Source organism: Podarcis vaucheri, assembly GCF_965113315.1.
Source record: "Podarcis vaucheri genome assembly, chromosome: 4".
In the NCBI taxonomy this organism is placed as follows: Eukaryota; Metazoa; Chordata; class Lepidosauria; order Squamata; family Lacertidae; genus Podarcis; species Podarcis vaucheri.
Genome location: NC_138762.1, coordinates 67,892,594 through 67,915,409, shown reverse-complemented (window position 1 = coordinate 67,915,409; position 22,816 = coordinate 67,892,594). Strand labels below are relative to the sequence as shown.

At 41.9% G+C, this 22,816-nt stretch overlaps 1 protein-coding gene across 3 annotated transcripts in view; it reads right to left on the bottom strand.

Annotated features, from left to right (window-relative positions):
- Nucleotides 1-1,794: 1,794 nt before the first annotated feature.
- The window catches only part of RS1 (retinoschisin 1), a 40,609-nt gene continuing 19,587 nt past the window's right edge, over nucleotides 1,795-22,816 (bottom strand). For all 3 annotated transcript variants that reach the window (XM_082221642.1, XM_082221643.1, XM_082221641.1), the window contains 5 exons: nucleotides 11,307-11,332; nucleotides 9,214-9,319; nucleotides 7,050-7,191; nucleotides 5,383-5,578; nucleotides 1,795-3,808 (listed from right to left, as the gene is read on the bottom strand). In XM_082221642.1, coding sequence (XP_082077768.1) covers nucleotides 3,656-3,808; nucleotides 5,383-5,578; nucleotides 7,050-7,191; nucleotides 9,214-9,319; nucleotides 11,307-11,332 — 623 coding nt within the window. In that variant the 3' untranslated portion in view covers nucleotides 1,795-3,655. The remainder of the gene's footprint in view (nucleotides 3,809-5,382; nucleotides 5,579-7,049; nucleotides 7,192-9,213; nucleotides 9,320-11,306; nucleotides 11,333-22,816) is intronic.

Here is a 22,816-nt window from a genome sequence, read left to right as displayed (position 1 = left end):
GTCATTCCATTTAAACCGAGACACATTGCTCAGGTTCAGAGTATTAGCATTCAAAGGATCCTGTACTGCAGGGAATTGGACTAGTTGACCCTTGGGGTCCCTTCCAACTCTACAATTCTAGGATTCTATGACTCATAGCCCAGGAAAGTGCACTGCTCTTATTTACTGTACATGAATAGTGGGGGAAGGCTTGGTTTTACATTTGAAGCCATTCCACTTGCACCGACGTGTGGGTATGTTTTAAAGGGGCTATTTAAAATAGCCCAAGAACTGCCACAACAACATACCCATGGTTGCAATGTGCTAGCCCAGGGGTTGCTAAGATGGTGTCTTCCAGACGTTGTGGACTCCAACTCCCATCAGCCCCAGACAACACGGCCAACGCTCATGGATGATGGGAGTTCTAGTCCAGCAATGGGAGGGCACAGTCTTGGCAAAAGAAAAAAGCAAGCTGTCACTTCAAACCAATGAGATGGATAAATTCAGGATGGCTCCAATTCTCAATATCAAATCTTAGCTGTAAAAGTAAGTAGTAATTATTTCAGTTTAAAAAACAAACTTCCATGGGATGCTGAATATGAACACATTAAAGCAGCAACTGCAGAGTGAGAAGGGATAACTATGAGTACAATGTTCAATGGATTCAAGCAGCCTATTAAGGGAAGCTGCGATAACTGGAGCTTAAAGAATTAGTGCTTTTCCAATCCATGAATCAAATTCATTATTCATTACCGTTGATGCCCAAGAGCCTAGCCTTCAAATATTTTGCTTCAGCCACCTCCATTAAAACTGAAATGCATGCATATTTTTCCACTGTTTTAATCCCTGTATGCTATCTGGGAAATCTAAACCGTACCAACATAATAATTTGGCTTTCCACCCCAAATCTGAACTATAGCTCTTTGCATTGTGAAGTATTTTTTTCAAATTCCAAGTTCCAAAGAAAAGCTGCTTTCTTATTTTCCAGCTTGGGGAACAAAGAAAAGGAAAAGTCCTGATAAGACATGCTATAGTTTGCCCTGTCACCTATGGGTAGAGTGGGTGAGTAAAAGCTATGTCACCCTACAGAACGCAACCCCTGTGTAAATTGCAGGTTTAATGTACTTTTTTAGAAGGTGTGAACCAGGAAGATTCACATTTAAATCTGAGTTGAACAGAATTTATACTCCTTCCCTAGTTGAAAGCCTGGCCAGGGAGTTGCGTACATCCCTGCTTAAGATGCCTGCACTGAGCAATCAAGGTTCGACAGGCAACAGACCCAGCCACCAGTGCATGCAGAGCCAGGATTCCATCTGTACCCAGCTGGACTATATCAAAGTCCAAAATGAAGATCACAGCTAATAGGATTGTTACTAAAGTCAAAGCACATAGTTATTTACTAATCACATGGAAGCTTATTTTGTAAGTTAATCAAGGCTATAGGCCCCAACCCAACACAGAAGTACAGTGGTACCTACGCTTCAGGTTACAGACTCCACTAACCCAGAAATAGTACCTCGGGTTAAGAACTTTGCTTCAGGATGAGAACAGAAATCGTGCTTCGGTGGTGTGGTGGCAGCAGGAGGCCCCATTAGTTGAAGTGCTTCAGGTTAAGAACAGTTTCAGGTTAAGAATGGACCTCCAGAACGAATTAAGTACTTAACCCGAGGTACCACTGTAATTGGTATAACGTGCATTTAACTCTGTTGAATTGTGGCCCCTGGAGAGTTCTGAGAATAGCACAGGTTCACAGCGGCGAATCAGCTCGAAGAAGCAGAACTGAGTAAATCATCAAAATAGTTTTGGATTTATTTCTGAGTGTAGATTTAAATTTATTTTGAAAGCCCTTACATTTAACACATGTACATAAGGAAGGAATATAGTTATGTACACACAATTCTACATGTTTACATCACAAACAAATTTAAGTCACGATACAATGGAAATTTTCTATATGCTGACAGTGACACACATTGAACCGTTGTGTAACTGGTTTTGTAAACCACAGAGAGGTTTTATTACAGTCGAACGGTATATAAACAGATAAATAAACACAAATTAAGATTTCTATTTTTTAATTTATAAAATGGGAGTGTCTGTAAACCTATAAAAAAGATAGATCAGAACATCCTAGCACCTCTTAAATTATGTATCTATATGGGGGTGACGCGGGTGGCCCTGTGGTCTAAACCACAGAGCCCAGGGCTTGCTGATCAGAAGGTTGGCGGTTTGAATCCCCAGGGTGAGCTCCTGTTGCTCGTTCCCTGCTCCTGCCAACCTAGCAGTTTGAAAGCACGTCAAAGTGCAAGTAGATAAATAGGTACTGCTCTGGTGGGAAGGTAAACGGCATTTCTGTGCGCTGCTCTGGTTCCCCAGAAGCGGCTTAGTCATGCTGGCCACATGACAAGGAAGCTGTCTGCGGACAGCTGTCTACTCCCTCGGCCAGTAAAGCGAGATGAGCGTCGCAACCCCAGAGTCGTCCGCGACTGGACTTAACAGTCGGGGTCCCTTTACCTATGGGGGTGACTGAGCTGAATGACAAGCAGTGTCAAATTATCAGTCGCAGTCCAGGTGTTTATTGCCTGCAGCTGGAAGAAACCCATGGCCCCATCTGAGCTGGACAGGTTGCATAGCATCTGGGATACTATCATGTTGAAATGAACATGCCAGATTCAAACCTGAGAGGATAAGATGATGCAGATTAAATCTGGTTAACATTTTCAGCTTTCCAGGACACAATTCATGCACATGCACTGATTTGTGTCATTCTGTATATATGGTGAAATACATGGTTTGTTTGCTGCTGTTATTAATGCTTAAAAATCATCATAATTTAGGGGAAGCAACAAAGATTTGATATTGCAAATGCTAGGACCTCCCCTCCGAGGTATGTCTTGTGCCATCACTGTATGTTTTGTCAACAATGAACGCCCCTTTTTTATCCAGATCTTTTGTTGCGTAGACACCTTCTCTCCTCCTGAAATTGCTGTTCAATGCAGCTGTTTTGTTGCTTTGTCGCTACTTGCCTTCTACTTTTATTTTACTATTTTAATGTATATTGTAATTGTTTTAATAATGAAATTTTTGCTACCTGCCATCAAACCATTCACAAACAACAAATAAATAAATAATGCTCAGCAGGGACAGGGAGAGAGACGACTCAGCAGTTTCCTTTGAACAACAACAGCAACAAACCAAAACTCTATAAAAATCAAGTCAAAGCGTTTCCCTCTCACCACCAACTCTTCCCACCCCGGGAGCTGAAACAGTAAATATAATACAACATGGGATCATGGACATGTGGATATTAATTTCATCTCAAAATTGGGCTCTTGGGTTCTATTGATTTAGACCAGGCTTCCTCAACCTCGGCCCTCCAGATGTTTTTGGCCTACAACTCCCATGATTCCTAGCTAGCAGAACCAGTAGTCAGGGATGATGGGAACTGTAGTCTCAAACCATCTGGAGGGCCGAGGTTGAGGACGCCTGATTTAGACTTCCACTAAAGCTTCCATAGTTGTGGAAGGTGCAAGTCACAGCAAAAGGGACAATGCTTACATTTATAGTACACTGAGATACATGAGGAACCTACTCATTCTATTCATTGTACTTCTATATCTTGCTAATGCCTCCCATCTCTTTCCCTTGTAATGTCATGTGGTGCTGAAGTTTAGCATCAAGCACACTTATTCATGCATACAAGCAGCTCCATCCTGATGGCAATGCGCACATGCCAGCCAAGTGGTATCAAGCGAATGTAGCGCGAGACAATGGGTGGGCGCAGAAGGTTCTGCACAGAAGATGATCTGTCTGAATTTCCATAGAAAACCTACAGAAGACAAAAAGAAAGGTCGGGGAGCGGGGACAGATTTTATTTCACAGAAGACAGGATCGAGGACTTAACTTCCTTTAATTCTGCATTCAGTAAGTTGGAAACATATTTAGCGACTTAAATTATTTCGTGTCACTAATTTACCAAGCAATACTGCTGCTGGTTTCTGTCACTAGAAGCAAATTACTTGCAATTACATGGTGCATGTTGCCAAATTCTGCTTGGGGAGATAAACCAGCCTCTCCACAGCTGAATTATGTTTATACAATAGTAGGCTTTCCAGGGCGTGTAGTTTCATCCTGGCATGTAGCATGGCTAGTCAAATCCATGAAGAACCCACTAGTATAAATGAGGAGTAAGTGTCATAAATGTATTGGCTCTACATAGCGTAAAAATGTTTACGACTGAAATGTCGCTTGTAATTCTTGTCAGTTTTCTCAGTTTAGAACAAATGCAGACTTTGCTCCAATGTAATGAAATCAAGGCTAATGCAGATTCTTTTTCTCATCCTTTTCCATTCAAATTCTTTATTCAAATGTTGTCTATTAACACAGAATTTTAGTCAGATTCTTTTTTCGTTTTTCTTTTGGCTATCGGTGAAACAAAAGGCATGGCAAGTCCAAACTTCAGGGAGATTTGGGGTCGACTGGCAATTAGCTTAGAAGCTCCAGGTTGTGAAAGCTTGTACAGTACTCAGAATTCCTCAATTCTGAACTTGAGTGCAGCAAAACTGACAATTGATGAGATGCTAAAGAGATGGCAGAATATGGTATTCAGTGTGGACTTTGCCACCTTGGAAAGCAGCTATAACAAGTAGCGGATTGTATGAGAATCTATCTGCTTAAAAATATCACAATCATAGCAACATCCTCTATTATACATAGCAGTGCTCTTTACAGCCTTTGTCCCCCCCCCCCCCGCAATTTACTCAGGAGAAAATAATATATTTCCAGTGCCGTAACACTTTAAAAGTTCTGCTTCTTTCTACAGTATATTTCACATTACAGAAACACCGTTTTTCTAAATAAATGTGGCACTGCTTACCTCCCACTAGATTCCCTATCAACAGTATCAGGGAAACTCAATCCTCTAATCTGTTCTAGATGTAGGTAAGTTGTTGCATGTAGCAACTGGTTCCTCTGGACATTTCCATATCTGTCAAAACACACATGCAGCCAGTTCAATGGCAACCTTCCTAGATGAGTGTTGTGATGGCTGGTCACACACATTCAGCCTTCTGATTTATTTCCTTATCTGTTTATTTACTGGGTGATCAACTGAAGTATGGTGCATAAATTTTTTAAGAGGGAATATTCCTTGTCCCTCACTTTATCGGGGCACATGAGTTTAACAAAATGATTTTAGCCACTAAGAAGTAACCCCAGATAAGTGGGTTTAGAATCTCAGCCTTGGACTCAAATTTGATTGTCAAGTACTGAAAGTCAATGAATACTAGGATTCATTTTTATTTGAATGGGATTATTCATCTCGACACACTCTGTTCTGAACAAATGCCAATGTGGGAACATCTTCAGAAAATGCCTCTTTCAGAAAATGAATCTCATACTGACCCTGTTGTTTCCTGTCTGATCCTTGTAATAGACCCAGTTCAGGTTCTCGTCAGTCCTGTACTGCACGCTGTATTTTGTCATCCATTCGTCTGCATCACACCGTCCTTGTGTGATTATTCCTGAAATCACTTTGATTTCCTTCAGGTCAATCTGCAGCCACTGGTTTGTGTCTTGGTATTTGGAGAGCCAGGCACACCTGTTAAGAGTTGCAGGAGAAAGGCATAGAAGTTTATGTCCTATACTAAAAGAAACACTTGCCAGTGAATGAGATGTGTTCTCTGAGGTCGGAGGGGTATGCAATTACAGCTGACACCGGCATGCTAGTAGCAACTTCTCTGGGACAATTTGGCAGCAGCGCTCAGACGCGTTTGCTGCGCTTGCGCCTGTGCCTCTTAACTCCACATTTTGCCATTTTGATTTATGTGTAATACCCTCGGTGAGTCAATGTAGGTGGGATGAAAGGCACCTCCAGACTGCCAAGAGTTTGAAGCAGGCCTGTGCAGTGCCCTGAGGCCTCAGGAGGGAGTGTTCTTAGAATAAAGTTAGAAACTCAAACCAAAAAAGGAGCTGGTCCCTGGTGCAGCCAACTGGCCAGCTTAGCCCTTTGAGGCCCAGGGCGAGTGTACCTGGCTGCGCCCCTTCCGCACCTCCCTCTGCATAGGGCCTAGTTTGAGGGAGGAGTTCAAGAACATACTATGGAATTTAGAATTGTACAATTAAAGCGGATTAAGATGCTCCATCACCCTAGTGTGGCAAAAACTCTAGAAACAGCCTGTTGTATTCAAAGTAGTGTTAAGGAATCATGTAATTATTTGGTGGACTGATGAGAATCATAGAATCTTAGATTTGGAAGGAGCCATGAGGGTCATCTAGTCCAACCCCCTGCAATACAGGAAACGTTTGCCAAACATGGGGCTTGAACCCACGACCCTGAGATTAAGAGTCTCACGCTCTACCAGCTGAGCTATACAGGCTATACCAGAGTATGATCCATTAGCAAAAGGATTTCTCCTTGCACAACGGAGTGTTCTCCCCCTCTCCTCTGCCCTGTCCACCCCCTAAATCTGTTCTTGGGGTTCCCTTAATTCTCTGGAGCATATTTTGGGATGGCACAGGGAATATGGGGGGAAGGGAAGGAAAGGAAATCCTGTTGCACTAGCACTAATCCTTGCACTAGCACAACTATTTGGTTGCATTAGGAAAATGGCAAGGAAATGTACACTATATGCCTTTCTGGCACATTATATACACAACCTGCAAGCAAACCAAGAGGAATGCAGGGTGGATGCTCATTGTCATATAATCTCCCTGCAAACAAGTGAGAAGGAATGCTCCATAAAAACTAGCTATAATCTAACCTCTGCATAAACTTTGCACAAGCAACCTAGAGCAAATGCTCAAGAAATATGTAATTTAGAGGAGCTGTATCAAAATGTATTAATACAGCCAGCAGGAAGAACAACTTGTTGACATGGTGGCTGGCAGGAAGCGACAGCTGGGGGAACAAAAACCAGGAGGAAGTAGATCAGCACAACAGCAAAAAGCAGGTGAGACAAAGAGCAGAGGTAATTGAGCAGACTTCTAGAAACAGAGAGAGAGAGAGTTTTACATAGTGTCTGGCTGATTCTTTGCTGGTCAAAACATTAGGAGGAAGATGTGCTGCTTACCCAAAACCTTGCCCGTTAAGCCGGGCCTTGTTTGCAATCCATGAAGTGTACCATCCAGTGTACTGCTCTGGACTGGAGCAGCTTATCTGGTCTGGAGTAACAGCTCCTGACTCAAAACCAAGTGGCTTGTGATAGGGACATTCTGTAATCGAACAACAAACATTTTCAAAAGAGTGTGCACAAGTACAAAAATCTCCTTCTCTATCTCAGGGCTGGGGAACGTCTGGCCCTCCAGATGTTGATGGCTATCAACTCCGATCATCCCTGATCACTGGCCATACAGGCTGGGGCTGATAGGAGTTGGAGCTCAATAGCATCAGAGAGGCCATGGATTCCCTGGCCCTAAGGCTCTCTTACAGAGGGTGAGATGCAGACTTTGTTTTACTAGTAGACTGAAGCATTTAGGAAGAGTAGAAGTTGGGCTGCTTTGTTTCCTCTGCTCCTTTTGTTGATTTCTGAGTCCGTAACGTTGCTTTCCTAGCCCACGGAAAGTATGATGCCTGCATACTTTCACCAGCCAAACAAGGTACACAAAATTGCCTTGGGAATGTGGGAGGCCACTATCAGAATTGTGCTGTGTTGGACCTGCATGGAGTTGCCCTTTTGTATGAATTGCCTCTAGGGATGGAGGAATATGTCAAGTTTGGTTTCACACTGTTTCTCAATATCAGTTCTCCACATTTCCACATCAGTTGGCGAATTTTTTAAAAAAAAAAACCTCATGAAAACTCATCAGCATATTAGTGCAAATTTCATATTTGTATGTGATTTTGCCAAATAACTTTTGCAAACCCATTTTTCCCTAATGCAATGCATTTTGGAATGCTATGTTTATGGCTGGATGCTTTTTTATTTTTTATTTTGCAGAATTTACTCTAGTATACGAACTTTTGTATGTATTGCTTGACTGGAGAAGCGCATTGCAAAATTCTGGGAAGTGTGAATGAGATAGGCTTGCCTTTAAATACAAACTGAATCCAATTTCTTACCCCTCCTTAATCACCACTTTCATTTTGATACTACCCATGAACTCCCTGTAATGAGGGCATATTTTGTAGTCTCCATCACCATGGAAATCACAGTGACGGTATGCGTTGAAGTCTTGCAAACTATGTTAAGTAAAACTGGGCTGAATTGCCTGCAATGTTTACAAGAAACGAGTGTTTTATTTTTAGTAGCACTAATCTCTAGCTAACATAATCATAATATACTTAGGAGGTAACCTTCTGTTCTAGAAAACAGTCGTGGAGAAAGAAATTACCAGACAGATGTCTGGGGACTGATGGACCAAGTCAGTTAAATTATTTAATGCTGTTACCATTGACCTTAGAAGTCTCTCTGTGTGCTGTGCATTAGAATGACATCCCTGCCTAGTTTCTACCACCGTATATCTTTTCTCCGTAATATGGCATTTGAAGGTGAAACTCTTTCTCAGCTAATACTACTATGTGGTTTTAGTTATAATGAAGATGGTGGAAAATTACAGGGTTGCATTTATTTTTTAAAGAATCCTGCAAAATTTAACACAAGTAAATTTTGCAAAGACAAGAATCAAATTACTGTCATTAGATTTGGGGGGGGGGGTGAGAGAGAGTGAATGACACATTATCATTTAAGGGTTGCATTAAATACGTAACATAAAGCTTCATCTGCACCTTCCCCATCTTAAATGCTAAGTGTAGGTGATACAGCTTTTATCAGGACCACAGTGCACGGGGTAATAAGGTGTGATCATTTCCCAGCTACCATCCCAATGGAAATCCGCTTCTAAGCAGCAATTTAAACTTAGGAGCTTTTCTTTGTAATTGTCATATTGTGGGGCGGGAAGGTGCTCACAGCTGGGGAAGGGTTAAACCTCCTTCCAGATGTTGCTGAACTACAACTCCCATGGGCCATGCTGCCTGGGGCTGATGAGAGTTGGAATCTGGAGGGTGACCAGTTCTCCAGTTCCCTCATAGGTAGTGGTGCCCTCAGTGACTTTCCTTCAACATTGGGATTCTGTTCCGCTGGGTGTGGCAAAGCCCAAGCCTTCTCCTGAAAAAGTGCTAAAGATTTATTTATTTTAAATTAAAACTGGCTTTGGGTGGCTGCGATGGAGGCCTTACTCACAGGTTAAGTAAATATAGGCCTGTGCTAGAAGCCATGATCAGTCAAAAGTTCTTACCTGGCATGCATTCCAGATTGTTTGTCCCCGAGGACCATACGGAATTTGGACTTCCCTGACAATCACATTTGCAGGCTTTACTGTGCCAGTGTTCCAGTCTGTCATCCTAACAGAGCAGAAAAGAAGAAGGAAAGAAGCAAACTGGTGTAAACCCTGTTCTCTTAATCCCTGCCATTTCCACTGGCCAACACAGCAAGTCCAGATCGCTGCCATTTTGACATAGAAACAAAGGACAGCTCAAAGTGTAGGATGATGAATGCCAATGACTGCTATATACCTGAATATAAGTTCCTAAAGGGCACTATGCTTTTATGTAGAGGAGTCTCAGAGCTAATCTTCTGTGAAGAATATCTGTTGTTACTTACTAGGTTTCTCAATTTGAGTACAAATTGAGTACAAGCTTTTATTTTAGAAATATCGGGCAGATTCTCTGCAGTGGCCAAGAGAAAGTTGGGAAACAATGCAATTCATCAGAAATCTGTTTTGCTCTATTTGCTAGAGAAGCCAAAATACTGAGCAGAGACCTATTTGCATATTAATCGGACTGACGGTATAAATTGACCAGTTCCCTACATTTAATTTCATGTTGCAAGTTGCAGATGACTCTTTTGTATTACTTTTGATGATTTTTTTATAATGTTTCTTTAAGCAATAACAGCTTGAGGTAGCAATAGCTCCACGATAGAGCAACTGCTTTGCATGCAGAAGTCCCTAGGTTCAAGCCTGGCATCACCAGAATGGAATTCCAGAGAGTCACTGCCAGTTAGTTGCTAGATGAGGTAGGTGAGACAAGGGTCAGACTCAGAGTTTAAGGCAGCTTCCTGTGTTGCTAGACACCATGGCAGTCGTTATCAGGCTTTGTTTCTCTCCTCCCTGCCCACCCAAAATCCCTCCTCTCTTCTTGCTTAAATAACTACCAAAGCTAATGTGAAACACTGCAGTTTGTGTGGGCAGGTGTGCAGCTCTCAGTTTAAATAATAATAAAAAAACCAGCTTCTAAAAGCAAGGGGAAGAACAAGATGTGAAATTAATCATGTACATTTAAAGAAATTGGCATTACTAAGATAGCAAGTGCACCCTGATGGCATCATAACAAAGCGTGGTAGAGAATGGGCAGCAGGCCATACAACTTGCCCTCATGGCCAAGGAATTATCATTTAATCATTGCAGGCAGGAAAGGGAAGCAGGCAGATAGATGGCAGGCAGTATACGGCAACGTGCAGCAGCTTAGCTGTGGTACCTTGTGGGGAAAGGGCCAAGCACTCTGCAAACTACTTGCATAGGAAAGCATTTCAAGTTTTTATGGTATCATAAAAGCAAAGATGTTTCCAAGAGGCTGAGCGAGTCAGAAGGAAACAAAAAAATCAGAATGATATAATGATTTAGTTGTTGCAAGCATATGAATATGTACACTGTTGACATTTCCATAGGTAGGATACAATCCAAGGTACGAATCCAGTGGTGCACCCCCCAGTCCTAAAAGCAGTTGTTCTGCAGGGTCGCCTTTGTAAGGCAAGCTGATAAAAAATATATATGCATCTGTGCATATGGGAGTAGGTAGGTAAGGTATGTCACTCTAGGTCATGGCCCAAACTGTTGAATAAATCTCCATTCTGCTACAAAATTCACTAGATGACCTTGGGACAGTCACCATCTCTCAGCCTAACTGACCTCACAAGGTGTTTATGGAAGTAAGATGGAGAGTGGGGGAGAGACATGCATGTCACCTTGAGCTCCTTGAAGGAACGGGATAGAAATGGACTAATAAAAACAACAAAAGCAATAACGAAAGATCCATTTGGTACAGCGTCTCTGTCCAGTTGCACAGTCTATTGACATGGCATCAAATATGAGTTTGTTTAAAGCAAGTTCACAATATTGCTTCTGCGGTGGAAAGATGTGTTCTGGTACTATGCAAACACTGGAGGGGTGTGCTGTTATATATTTGCCAGAAATCATCCAAGGACTAAATGACCTGAAAACATAAATACCAATACTATACTCTAATCAGTGAGTGCTGGAACGGTCAGCACAGGTCTGGATAAAGCTCCAAAAATATTTGGATATTATAGAAAGAAGTTTAAAGGGCCTACCTCTGCTGGTGACAATGCCAGCATGGCTGTACAGCAGAGATACCGCAGCATGGTGGGAAACGACAAGAAAACGACAGTTAAAAGCATAGCGATAACTCGTGAGGTACTGAAATGAATGGGAAAAGGCATGGAAATGAATCACATGGTTGCTCGTGCATCATGAAGTACTGCGTTGCAATGGATGACAAACTGTGGGCAGAAGCAAAAATGGAGAAAATTGTACTTTGCATAAGCTGTTTGTTATGAATTAGCCAGAGCCCAAGGAAGAAGTGTACTCCAAACTCCCTAATGTTAATCAAATCTGGCTGGATATGTTTTCCTACCTGAAGTTTCTTAACTTAGTTTCTTACCTCTCTCTTTCCACACTATGAAGAGCTGCCTTAGCCAACCCAGGGCACTCCAGATGCTTTGGACTACAACTCTCAGCCTCAGCTGGAAGGTCCCAAGATGGCACCTGCCTCAAATCAACAATTCCGTCTAAACCAGGTGTCAGGCACATTTGGTTCTCCAGATGTTACTGAACATCAGCTCCAGCAAGCATGGCCAAGAGCCAGGGATGATGGGAGTTGTAGTTCAGCAACATCTGGAGATTCCCCATACCTGTTCTGGACCGTAGGGATCTGATATGCACACAGAGTTTCCTTGATGGGAAAGGTTTCCCCATTCATAGCAATGTATAGTGTATCTCCATCTACACAAAGACGACCATATAAAGGTGCGATCCTGCCTGTAGAGAAAACTCTGCGTGTGCAATCAGAGTACATAAGGAACTCTAATCCAGAGCATTTTGATCTTTATTTTTTCAACACCAAGAATCCTGCGGCAGCTTAAAGACTAACAAATTGATGGAGGTTTCATGGGTTACTGCCCACTTTGGGACAAGGTGGTTTAAAGGGAGATAAGAAAATCAAGAAAACTAAAGAGGCAACAGTAGAAGCTGCATAGCTCCATATCAAGGAAATCCAGTTAGCACTGATCCATGCCTATTGCAGTCAGAGACCACAGGTGCCATGCCCCTAGTGTTCACTGGTGATATGTTTACACAGCATGGAAAATTGTGCAAATACCTTAAAGTGTGATGGTTCAGGCAACACGTAGATCTAGGTGGGTGATCTATCCTGTCTGCCTTCTCTGCCAACTCAAAACTTGACTATGTATTCCTCTACCATAAGAGTGGGCAGAAGGTAGATCTGAATCTACACAAGTATCTCTGTGTCATTTGCAGTAGATCAGCACAGATTTCTGAGTCTCATCTGTTTAACAACAGCAGCAACAAAAGAATTATTCACACCCCCAATTAACCAGGAAGGCAGATGTGTTTGTGGAAGGACTGAGGTCTGTTCAGTTCTGGGAACCAACCCTACATCTATGGGCTCAGAATTCTTTACTTCCACCTTTTGCACCAGGATCTGGTTGGTGAATCTTGGGGTTTTAGGATAAAAACAAAACAGTCTCACCCTCACCCCAGCCCCAGAAAATCTACCACATATTCTCTTCAAATCCTCATACCCATTTTATTCCCCTCATGATCAAACCTGCTGGGCTTTATCATAACAATTGGTTCACATCTGTCTGAACCCAACATAGATTGAGTAATACAAAATCCCAGTATAACAAAAAGTGGATTCAGACAAACAACAATTCCGCAGTGACCTCTAATTTATTTTTATTTATAATGTTATCTTTCAGGCTCCCTAAGTGCTCTAGGGGAAACAGCTACCCTTAAGCAAGTACATATCTTCAATTTCATTTGTTAGTGCTTCAGCACCAAGTCTTTTTCCACCCCCACAGCATTTTTCTTCATCAGGTGACTCCAGTCAATCAGGAATCACATGACAAATACCATGTTCCCATATCGGCAATCAGACCTTTCCTCACTATGAATGGCTGGGGAGGGGGGAGAAGAGAGTGTTTATCCCTGTTGCTAGGATCCTATTAATGCCTGATTTGTGTGCGCGCAGGAGATTCCGTTAATGGAATTTTAATGAGCACTAGAAGTACTTTTCCTATTCTGAGATCAATGAAGGCCATATGAAAGATCAATGAAGGCACACATTCACAAGCAGAAACCAGGAGTTTCCAGAGAGTCCAAGGGATATTTTTGGAATCAAATGGGAAGATGTCGACAATGTCCTTGTATGGCCTGAATTTTGCTGGTATCTTACAAATCAGAATAGATTGTGGGATTGTTGAGAAAAAATAATATATGTAAATATAGTTTTAATGGACTCCCCCCTTCTGTTCATGAGCTATAAATATATTTACGTAATACAAGTTGGACTGTTGTTTTTTCTACACACTCTCTCACACACCTGTGTCATTGTGCTGAATATTGATGTGAAAGCCGGGAGGACATGAACTGCCAGAGATCATGTTTCTGGTGTCTCCAATGCAACTGACCTTGTCAGGTGGAGTTATTTTCCCCCACGATATTCAAGAAATGGAGGTCAGCGGCTAGCACAGCATTTACAACTGTAGTGACACAAGGTGCTCAGCAGCAGCAAAGGACTACAAGATACAAATCAGACTTAAGATACGTCAACCAGTTGCCCAGCTGATAACAATAGCAATTTTACTGGATTATCTTTAGGGCCTCTCATCATAACCTAAGGGTTCTCGTCATAAACTAAATATGTTCAGAGGTCATCAACATGGGCTTCCAGGTACCCACGGAGTCTCCTTTCCTGCTACCCTCCCCCCCCCACACCTATTGCAACGTAGCCATTGCAATAAGTTGTGTTGTGTGCTTAGCTGCGGTGCATGTGTTGCTCATGATAGACGGTCCAGTTTTCCTGTGGGCTACAAAGGTTGGATACCTCTTCTACATAGTATGATACAAGCAAGAACATCAAATGTTCTTCAAAAGACTGTACTTTAAATATATATACATTTTTTTAATGGCGGGGCTGGAAGCCTTACAGTTGGTAAGAGTGGTGTCTGAGCATCATAGTGCCCACAGGGTTAGTATGTTTATCCATTAGTTCTGCCTTCCAAGCCCACCAAAAGCCATGGAGACTTAGGTCTGTACTTCTGCACTTTCTCCTGGTGCAATAAAATCCTGGCTCTCACTTTCCTTGAGCCTCCAGTGAGGAAGAGCTGGATTTAGGCAATGCACATCCTCAAGAATGTGACCTCAGATAACAGTCTGGGCCTCTCCATTTGCAGCTTCAGAGATTACAGCGGGAGGATGAATTGACTCAGTGGTGTGTGTTACCCAAGGGCAATTTTGTACTCTCAGTAAGAGTTAAGTGTAAATTGTGAGGTGGAGATCTCCTAACAGCTTAAATAAGAAAGCTTGCCATTTCTATTCCCACCCTGTGGTTCTGCAGAGGCAGGAAACCTGGCACCACCATTCAGTCCACCAGTGGCTATCCGATTCCGAATGGAACATTATGTTGGTGAAAAGGAAGTAAATAAGGAATTGGGGGTGAAATTGGGGGGAAAGTTTTTAAAAGAAGATGCATATGCATATCTTGCACTTCTTCCATTGTGGGGCTCGAGCTGGTATCACAGAAAGCTCGTATTCAGAGGCATTTTTAAAAAAACAAACTGACTTCATTCATTTTATTGTTGTATCATTTATAACTTTATGGTTTATTTGTTTAAAAGCACAACCTGGAATGTTCACATGAACATTCTTCTGAGGGGGGAAATCTTGTGTGGTAAAAATTGCTTCAGCAGAGAAATGTTACACCGTGTACCCCCTTCCTCTCTGTTCAAAAGTAGTCAATCGTAGCTTAGTGATAAATTAGCTGCACCCTACACATTCCAATCACAAGTCACATTAATTAACCAAGGGAAGCAGACCTCAGGCTAATGAGCATTTTCTCAGTCGATGAGGTTTTCTTTTTCTTTCGCTGGCTGCTTTTTCATGGAAAGAGTGTGCGCGCGCGCACACACACACACACACACGTACGTCCTGCCAGAATAAATGCTAAAATTACCACAGTCTGATAAAAGAGGGTCAGGACCTGAAGAGTGGCTAATTTGGGGATGTAAGGTCATGTGCTTAGCAGCGACAGCATCGTCAGTTTAAAATCTAGAGGACATGTCTCAATTAGATTATGAAATATAGGTCAGATGTGAGCCTGGGTAATTTATAATTGCCTCCATAGTACAGTACAGCCCTGCAGGCAGTTGGTCTTAAACACCCTCCGTCTTCTGACCTCTGGACCGCTTGCCCTGGCATCAATTACCTACAAAATAGACATGCCTTGAAATCCAAATGCTGTGGAAATTTGATGCTTACTTAAGTTGCAAGCAAGAGTCATGGCCGCTGCTGTGATTATCAACAGGTCACCAACTATGCCATTAGTAAATAAGTAAGGGGGATGTACAGTTCAATATACTTGCAAAGCATGTTATACTCTAGCAAACTAGATTGAATAAAACTTCGCTTGACATTGCATTAAACATCACTCCAGTATTCCATGACCAACAATCACTTTTCTATCATTTTGATGACTCCCTATACTGTCTCGGTCTTCATTCTCTTAATCTGATATATATTCGAATATTTACGTAATTATAAATTTAAGAAATTACAAGTATTGCATAATAAAATAATATTGCATGCAATGGACATTTCAGCAGCTATGGAGATAAATTCAAACTCTCAACAAAAGCTCTTGCTGAAGAATGTTCATAGGACAATTTCAGAGATGTTCATGTTCACCAAAGAATTCTCTTCCCAGTAATGACTGTGAAATGTGGCCCTGAATGTCTGGTGCAGACTGTACCAGCTGTTTCTGGAACATATCCAGAGAAAAACAGCTGGTACAGATGTTTCCTTACAGATCTAGAGATATAAGGACAAAGTCATGTTTGTAGCTGACTTATGGAGACTCCTTAATTCAGTTCAAAATTTCCTATGTCTAACTTGGTAGTTTTTAGTTGAAAGAAAGCGTGCTCTCTCTCTCTCTCTCTCTCTCTCTCTCTCTCTCTCTCTCTCTCTCTCCCTCCCTCTCTCTCTCTCTGTGTGTGTGTGTGTGTGTGTGTGTGCTTGGAAGTAATCACAACCTATTAAAATATCACACAGCACTTCTTAGCTAATGACCTTTTGCAGAGTGGTATGTGTGTGTAATTTTTTAATGCCATGCACAATCTGCTCCAATGATTTATAGTTTACTCTGAAGAAAGTCCCATTGAATTCGATGGGGTTATTCCTGGGTGAATGGATATAGGATTCCAACTTTAGATTCCAGGAAAATTGCAGCACAAAGAGCAGCAGGAAAATAACTGTTGCTTGCCAGCAAGGGTTCAAATTTAACTTCACAAAATCACAAGCAACCTTTAATCTATTTCTAAATGTCCAATATCCCACCTGTCCAATTCAAATGAAGTGTTCAAGGCTCCTAATGTAAACAGTAAAAACCACAGAACAATTATAAAAAACCAGAAACTGGAAGAAATAATACAGCTAACAGGAGGACACCAACAACAAAAAAAAATCAAGCAGAAGGCAGGCGACAAGCTTCCTGAAACAGGTGACCTAGACCAAGCAGTGGAGGCAGAGGGGGTGCATGATCTCTCAGGGAGCACATCTGATGTTTGTCCATGCTGGTTTCTTCCCCCTCTTCAAATGTTGCATGTGGCATGAAAGAGCACACTGCCAGCCTGAGCTAATAATAATAATAATAATTTTATTATTTATACCCCAGCCACTCTGGACAACAGAGGACAAAAAACTGAATAAAACATCAAACAATCCATAAACAGGGTTGCCTTCAGATGTCTACTAAAAGTCATATTTCCTTGACATCTGATGGGAGGGCGTTCCACAGGGCAGGCACCACTACTGAGAAGGCTCTCTGTCTGGTTCCCTGTAACCTCACATCTCGCAGGGAGGGAACCACCAGAAGGCCCTTGGAGCTGGACCTCAGTGTCTGGGCTGAATGATGGGGGTGGAGACGCTTCTTCAGGTGTACTGGGCTGAGGCCGTTTAGGGCTTTAAAGTTCAAGTCCATTGCTACGCAGCAGAGCATTCACCTCTGGCCATTCCAGGCCAGCGCCCCTGCTGTCTATGTGCAAGGGCTTCAAGGACAGGGGGTGGTGACTACAGACTGCCTGTACGGCTTCACATGCCCAATGAGTGTTAGTGTCCAAGTTTCGTACATGCTAAATTCTTTAGCCCTGCTCACGCAACACGCCATGGACAGGGAACACATGATATCCCCCAAAACCCAAAAATAGGAATGGAACATTTAGCAGGGACAGGGGACTGATAATTAGGGAGTGGTAAATAGGGACAAGTGTGGCATGTTGATGTTTAAAGGCAACCAATGAGTTAAAGGATAAGCTAGGAATTTAATATCCCAGCATGCTAACCATATACCCTGTGGAAGCTTCAGTAATCTTGGTGAGTCAGTCATCCATAGTTTCCAGCTACATGACAAGACCAATTTTACCTCTCTTTAGCATATCTGGATTTTGGAAGGCATAGTCAAATTCACCCAAGCATATGACCATGATGCCCCTTAAGTGATTGTGCCACACAGGGCTTTTAAAGGCAGCCTCCAAAACACAACTGATGAGTCGAAACCAGGCTTGATCTCCTGCAGTGGGTTTCATCCCTCTCGCTAACCCACAGTGTATGGCATAGAAATCAAAGCCTTTAAATGAATGAGCAATTTGGGCCTTTGCCATAGTCAGTGAAACGCAGAGGAAATGGATTTGCAGGCAGGAAGCAGGTTTTATAGTATGGTTTTTTAAAAAAGCGAAACACTATAGAAAGGGGAAACAGAGCGTGCCAATTTTTGGGTGCTACTTACTTCCCAAGTCCCTGCGCTTAATCAGACCGATATAGAAAGTGGCCAAAGTAACTGACACATAGAACAACACAGTGACTAATTTCTGTCTAACATAATCAGATGTACATTGCAAATAGCTTTTAAGAACCTGCTGGATTAGAAGAGCCTGTGTGATCAGGCCAATGATCCATGTAGCCCAACGTCCTGTTCTCACAGTGGCCATGCAGATGCCTGTGGGAAGCCTAAAAGCAAGACGTGAGGAGCAACCGTAGTCACGTGACTTGGGAATCCCAGGAACTTGCCTCCAGAGGCATACTGCCTCCAGCAGTGAGGACAGAACAAAGACATTTCAGCTAGTAGCCATTGATAGCCTTTGTTGTTGTTGTTTAGTTGTTTAGTTGTGTCCGACTCTTCATGACCCCATGGACCAGAGCACGCTAGGCACTCCTGTCTTCCACTGCCTCCCACAGTTTGGCCAAACTCATGTTCGTAGCTTCGAGAACACGGTCCAACCATCTCGTCCTCTGTCGTCCCCTTCTCCTTGTGCCCTCCATCTTTCCCAATGTCAGGGTCTTTTCCAGGGAGTCTTCTCTTCTCATGAGGTGGCCAAAGTATTGGAGCCTCAGCTTCAGGATCTGTCCTTCCAATGAGCACTCAGGGCTCCTTAAGAATGGATAGGTTTGATCTTCTTGCAGTCCATGGGACTCTCAAGAATCTCCTCCAGCACCGTTGATAGCCTTTATCCTCCATGAGTTTGTCTAATCAAAGTTGGTTGTCACCAATAATTATTTTAGAAGATAATTCCGTAGTTTAAGTATGCACTGTGTGGAATTAATTCTTTTGTCTGTCCTGACTCTTCCAAAATTCAGCTTCAATTGATGTCCACTGTGATGAGAGGGGAATTTCCCCCCTCTATTTGCTTTCTCCACCCCATGCATAATTTGATAGCACCCCAATGTAACCTTTCCTCCACCCCCTCGATTATTTTGGTTGACCTTTTTGGAACCCTTTCCAACTCTTTCTCTGGCCAGAACTGTACACTTTATAAGGGTGTTGGTTATGTTTGGAATTAGAAACAAAAATATCCAAATAACTGCCTCTACAAAATATCTGGTTGTCATAATTTTTTTATTTTAAAAAATCTTCCATTACATAAATGTTCCTCAATAATTAATCTTTAGAATGTATGAAGTATACTACTTTGATTCAATAAAGTGCTTGCACAAAGCAAATGAAAAGTCTCATCTGACTCAATGGGGCTACTGATATGATTACATTTAGCCGGGTCCTTGTGTATAATGCAATTTTCATATATAATGAGTTGAAGGAAAGAAGCGACGATCTTTTCCTTTTCCTTCCCACTCACCTTCCAGCTTCCTCAGGAGTGTCAGCACTTCTCAACCAGTGCTGAAAAGGTGGAATGCATCAGGCTGGCATGTACAGTACTTAGAAAACATTTTACTCTGTCAACCAACCCCCGTTGAAAGGCAGATGAGTTGACAGATTATAATTTTGCCATACTTAGTCCCCAATTGCCTTGGCAAAGCTTGTTAGGACAGGAGGTTTAAATTTGATCTTTCAGTTGCTCTTTCCATTTTGCACACAAAAAAAGGCAAAGTGGACTGTCTCTTCGTGTGTGTGTCCCCCCCCCCCCCCGTTTCTCAACATATTCACCTTGGGAATATTGGGGATGTGGTATACAAATGTACTAAAACACCCTGTAGATATATATTTTTAAGCACTTTACATTGCTGTGAAGTGTGTTAAAAGCATATTTGTATCATCAAGTACTGCAAAAAAGTAGGCACTCCTATTTAAAAATAGGAGTTTCCCTCCACCCTGAATGTTGCAATTATTGGCATTTATTTTTTTAGATGGGGGGGCAGAGCGTCGAAAGCTTTTGTAATACTTCTGTTCATTGACTACCATATTATATAGAAGCCTTTTAAACAAACAGGCAATACTCAGGTCAGTGGGTGGCATTCAGTTACGTTCTACTCAGAATAGAACTACCTAACTTTGTCATTATTAATTTCAATGGGTTTACTCTGAGTAAAACTTAGCCTAGCGTTCCTAGTTTTTGTTTATTTTGTTAATTGCTTTCTACCAAAGAATCTCAAAATGCTTTACAGTATAAAATTCATACATCCAGCCCCATGCAGAACCACTTGCACACCAAACTATCCTGACCAAAGAACCACCTCCTAACCCGTTTCACTGTCTTATTTGGATTAAGCCTCAGTTTGCTGGGTCTCATCCAGTTGATTACCATGGTCAACCCCCAGTTCAGCACATCTACCCCTACACCTCCTTGAGAAGAAAAGGGTGAACAAATGGGCATGTCATCAGCATACTGATGGCAACATACTCCAAAAATTTGGATTACTAGGGATAGCCGAATCTATCAGTTTTGTACTGCCCATTTCTCATTTCTCCAATATTAAGTTCAGGTTCATCTTTAAATGCAAACTGAATCTAAATTCTTTCCCACCCCTATTGACCCCACTCAGCAGTTTCATGTAGATATTGAATAGCTGGAGAATAAGATTGAACACTGTGGAACGCTAGACTGCAGGCTCTAAGGGACCAAACAGGAACCACCTTCTGGAATTCCCTCAACCAAGCAGGACTGGAACCAAAACATTACTGCCCACTCCCAACTCAGATGTTCTAGAAGGATGCTAGAAATATTGAAAGCTTGTATGAGATCAAGAACAACAACAGGGTCACACACACACCCTGTATCTTTCTCAACAAAGGTATGATGTAACAACAGCAGTTTCAGTGCTCAAACTGGGCCTGAAATGGATGCAGAAAATCAGTCCCATCTCAGAGAGCCTGGCTCCAAGAGCCCTGTAATTCATTGCAGTTGCTTGGTGCAAGAAGCAGGCATTTCTGTTTTCTCATCCTTCTCATCCATTGTTGTTCTTTACCCAAGTCCATTACCTTTAGGTAAACCCACAACTGCATCAGCCAACACATTTTGGCTGCAAACTCTTCACATATAATCGCCTTCTGCCATCTACTTACTTGGAAATGATTGTGGTGGCAGGATCCAGACAATAAGCCTGGACTTAAGGATAGAAGTAGGAAATTTGATGAAATCAACCCAAATTGTTTTTCGGTTTATCTTGCAGTAGAATTTACAGTGCAGTTCTGTGCATGCATTCATAGAAGTTAAGTCCCACTGTGTACATGGGGCTTGCTTTCAAGTAAAGTGTGTGTAAGATTGCTGTCTTAAGTCTTCCACCAACCACAGCGTATTTTGTTAGACAATATATAATGTGCTGTCCTTAGGCCCTATGCTACCATAGTCTCAACCAACAAGATAATTTGGCCCTCGCACTCAATTAGCGTTCAGGTTAAAGTTTGCTTAGATACTGCTTGTAGCAGAAACCTCCCTTGTGTAGCACACAAAGCTATTTCGTGCATGGTACAGTAACACACCAGAAAAGAATTAATCTGAGGAGGAAAGCAGAAGATGGTTTCCTCTCTGAGCTGCGTGCCAAATGGAAAAGAACTCATAAGCAGGTTACTACAAAGAACAAGATAATTGCTCCCAGCTTATGTGAATGACCTGGCAGTACCTCTTGGGATGCTGAGTTAAAGTGATTATCTTTACATAAAGGAACTGCTGGGAATTCTAAAAGAATGTTGAATCTTTGGATTTGAATGTTAAGAAAAGCATATGATACCACAGGTAATTCAGTCAAAAATGATAGTCTGGTATATGAATGTATGGTACTTAATCGTGATAGTCATTGATGCATCCATCAAAACGTGGATAAGCAAATGCAGTAATGTTGAAAACCCAGCAGTATAGAGCAGAGGTGAGCAGACTTCAAGCTGGGCAGATCTACTTTATTTTTAAAATTGTGACTGCAGGAAGGCTTCTGTTCACTTGCAATTTTGGACCAGGGTGCCTCTGAGAATATGCGCAGCCCAGTAACATTCTCATTACTAGAACTGAACTCAGTTCTTTCACACGCAGAAGTTTCAAAACCTGAGTGTTTTGTTGTCAAAGCAGCCTATTTTTAAAAAACCTCAGAGAGTCAGAAACTCTTGTCGATCTACTGCAAACCCTACCAGCATAATCAGATCTACCTTCTTCTTGCCCCAAACACAGAAAGTATCAGAGTAAAAACACAGGAAAAACAACTCCACATCCAAATACTTTGACAGACTATAACATTTGTTCACAGAGTTTCCTTAATAAACAAAACAAAATAAAGAATATAAAGATATCAAATAACTGAAGGAATACAATGTTCAGAGTCACAGAGATACAATAGATGTTTGTGCATACTAATCTAACCATTAGTTAGTTTAAACGTACTAAGAAAATCAGAGATTTTATCATCTAGCTATTCAAAGGCTAGACTATGATCTCCAGTGCACTTGTGCTGGCTCAGGACATATGAAGCAGATGATTCTATGCCAACTTATGTACATTTAGGACAGCAGCCAAGATCTATAACATCTATACTAAGAGCCAGCACTGCTTTTATCTGGCACAAGCAGGTGAATTAAGGTCAGGAAGGACCCTAAATCCATTTATTTTCACATCTGCAAATATTGAAGTTAGTGACTATTTTAGAATGCAATCAGATACTTCTCTAGGGACAAATTCCATTGGACTTAACGGGGCACTTCTAAGTATATATACGTTTAGGATTGTGCTGTTAATCACTGCACTGTCTACAGCTCATTCAACCCTCCATAGTTCATATGATTGGCTTTACCAAAGCCTTTTATTATTTT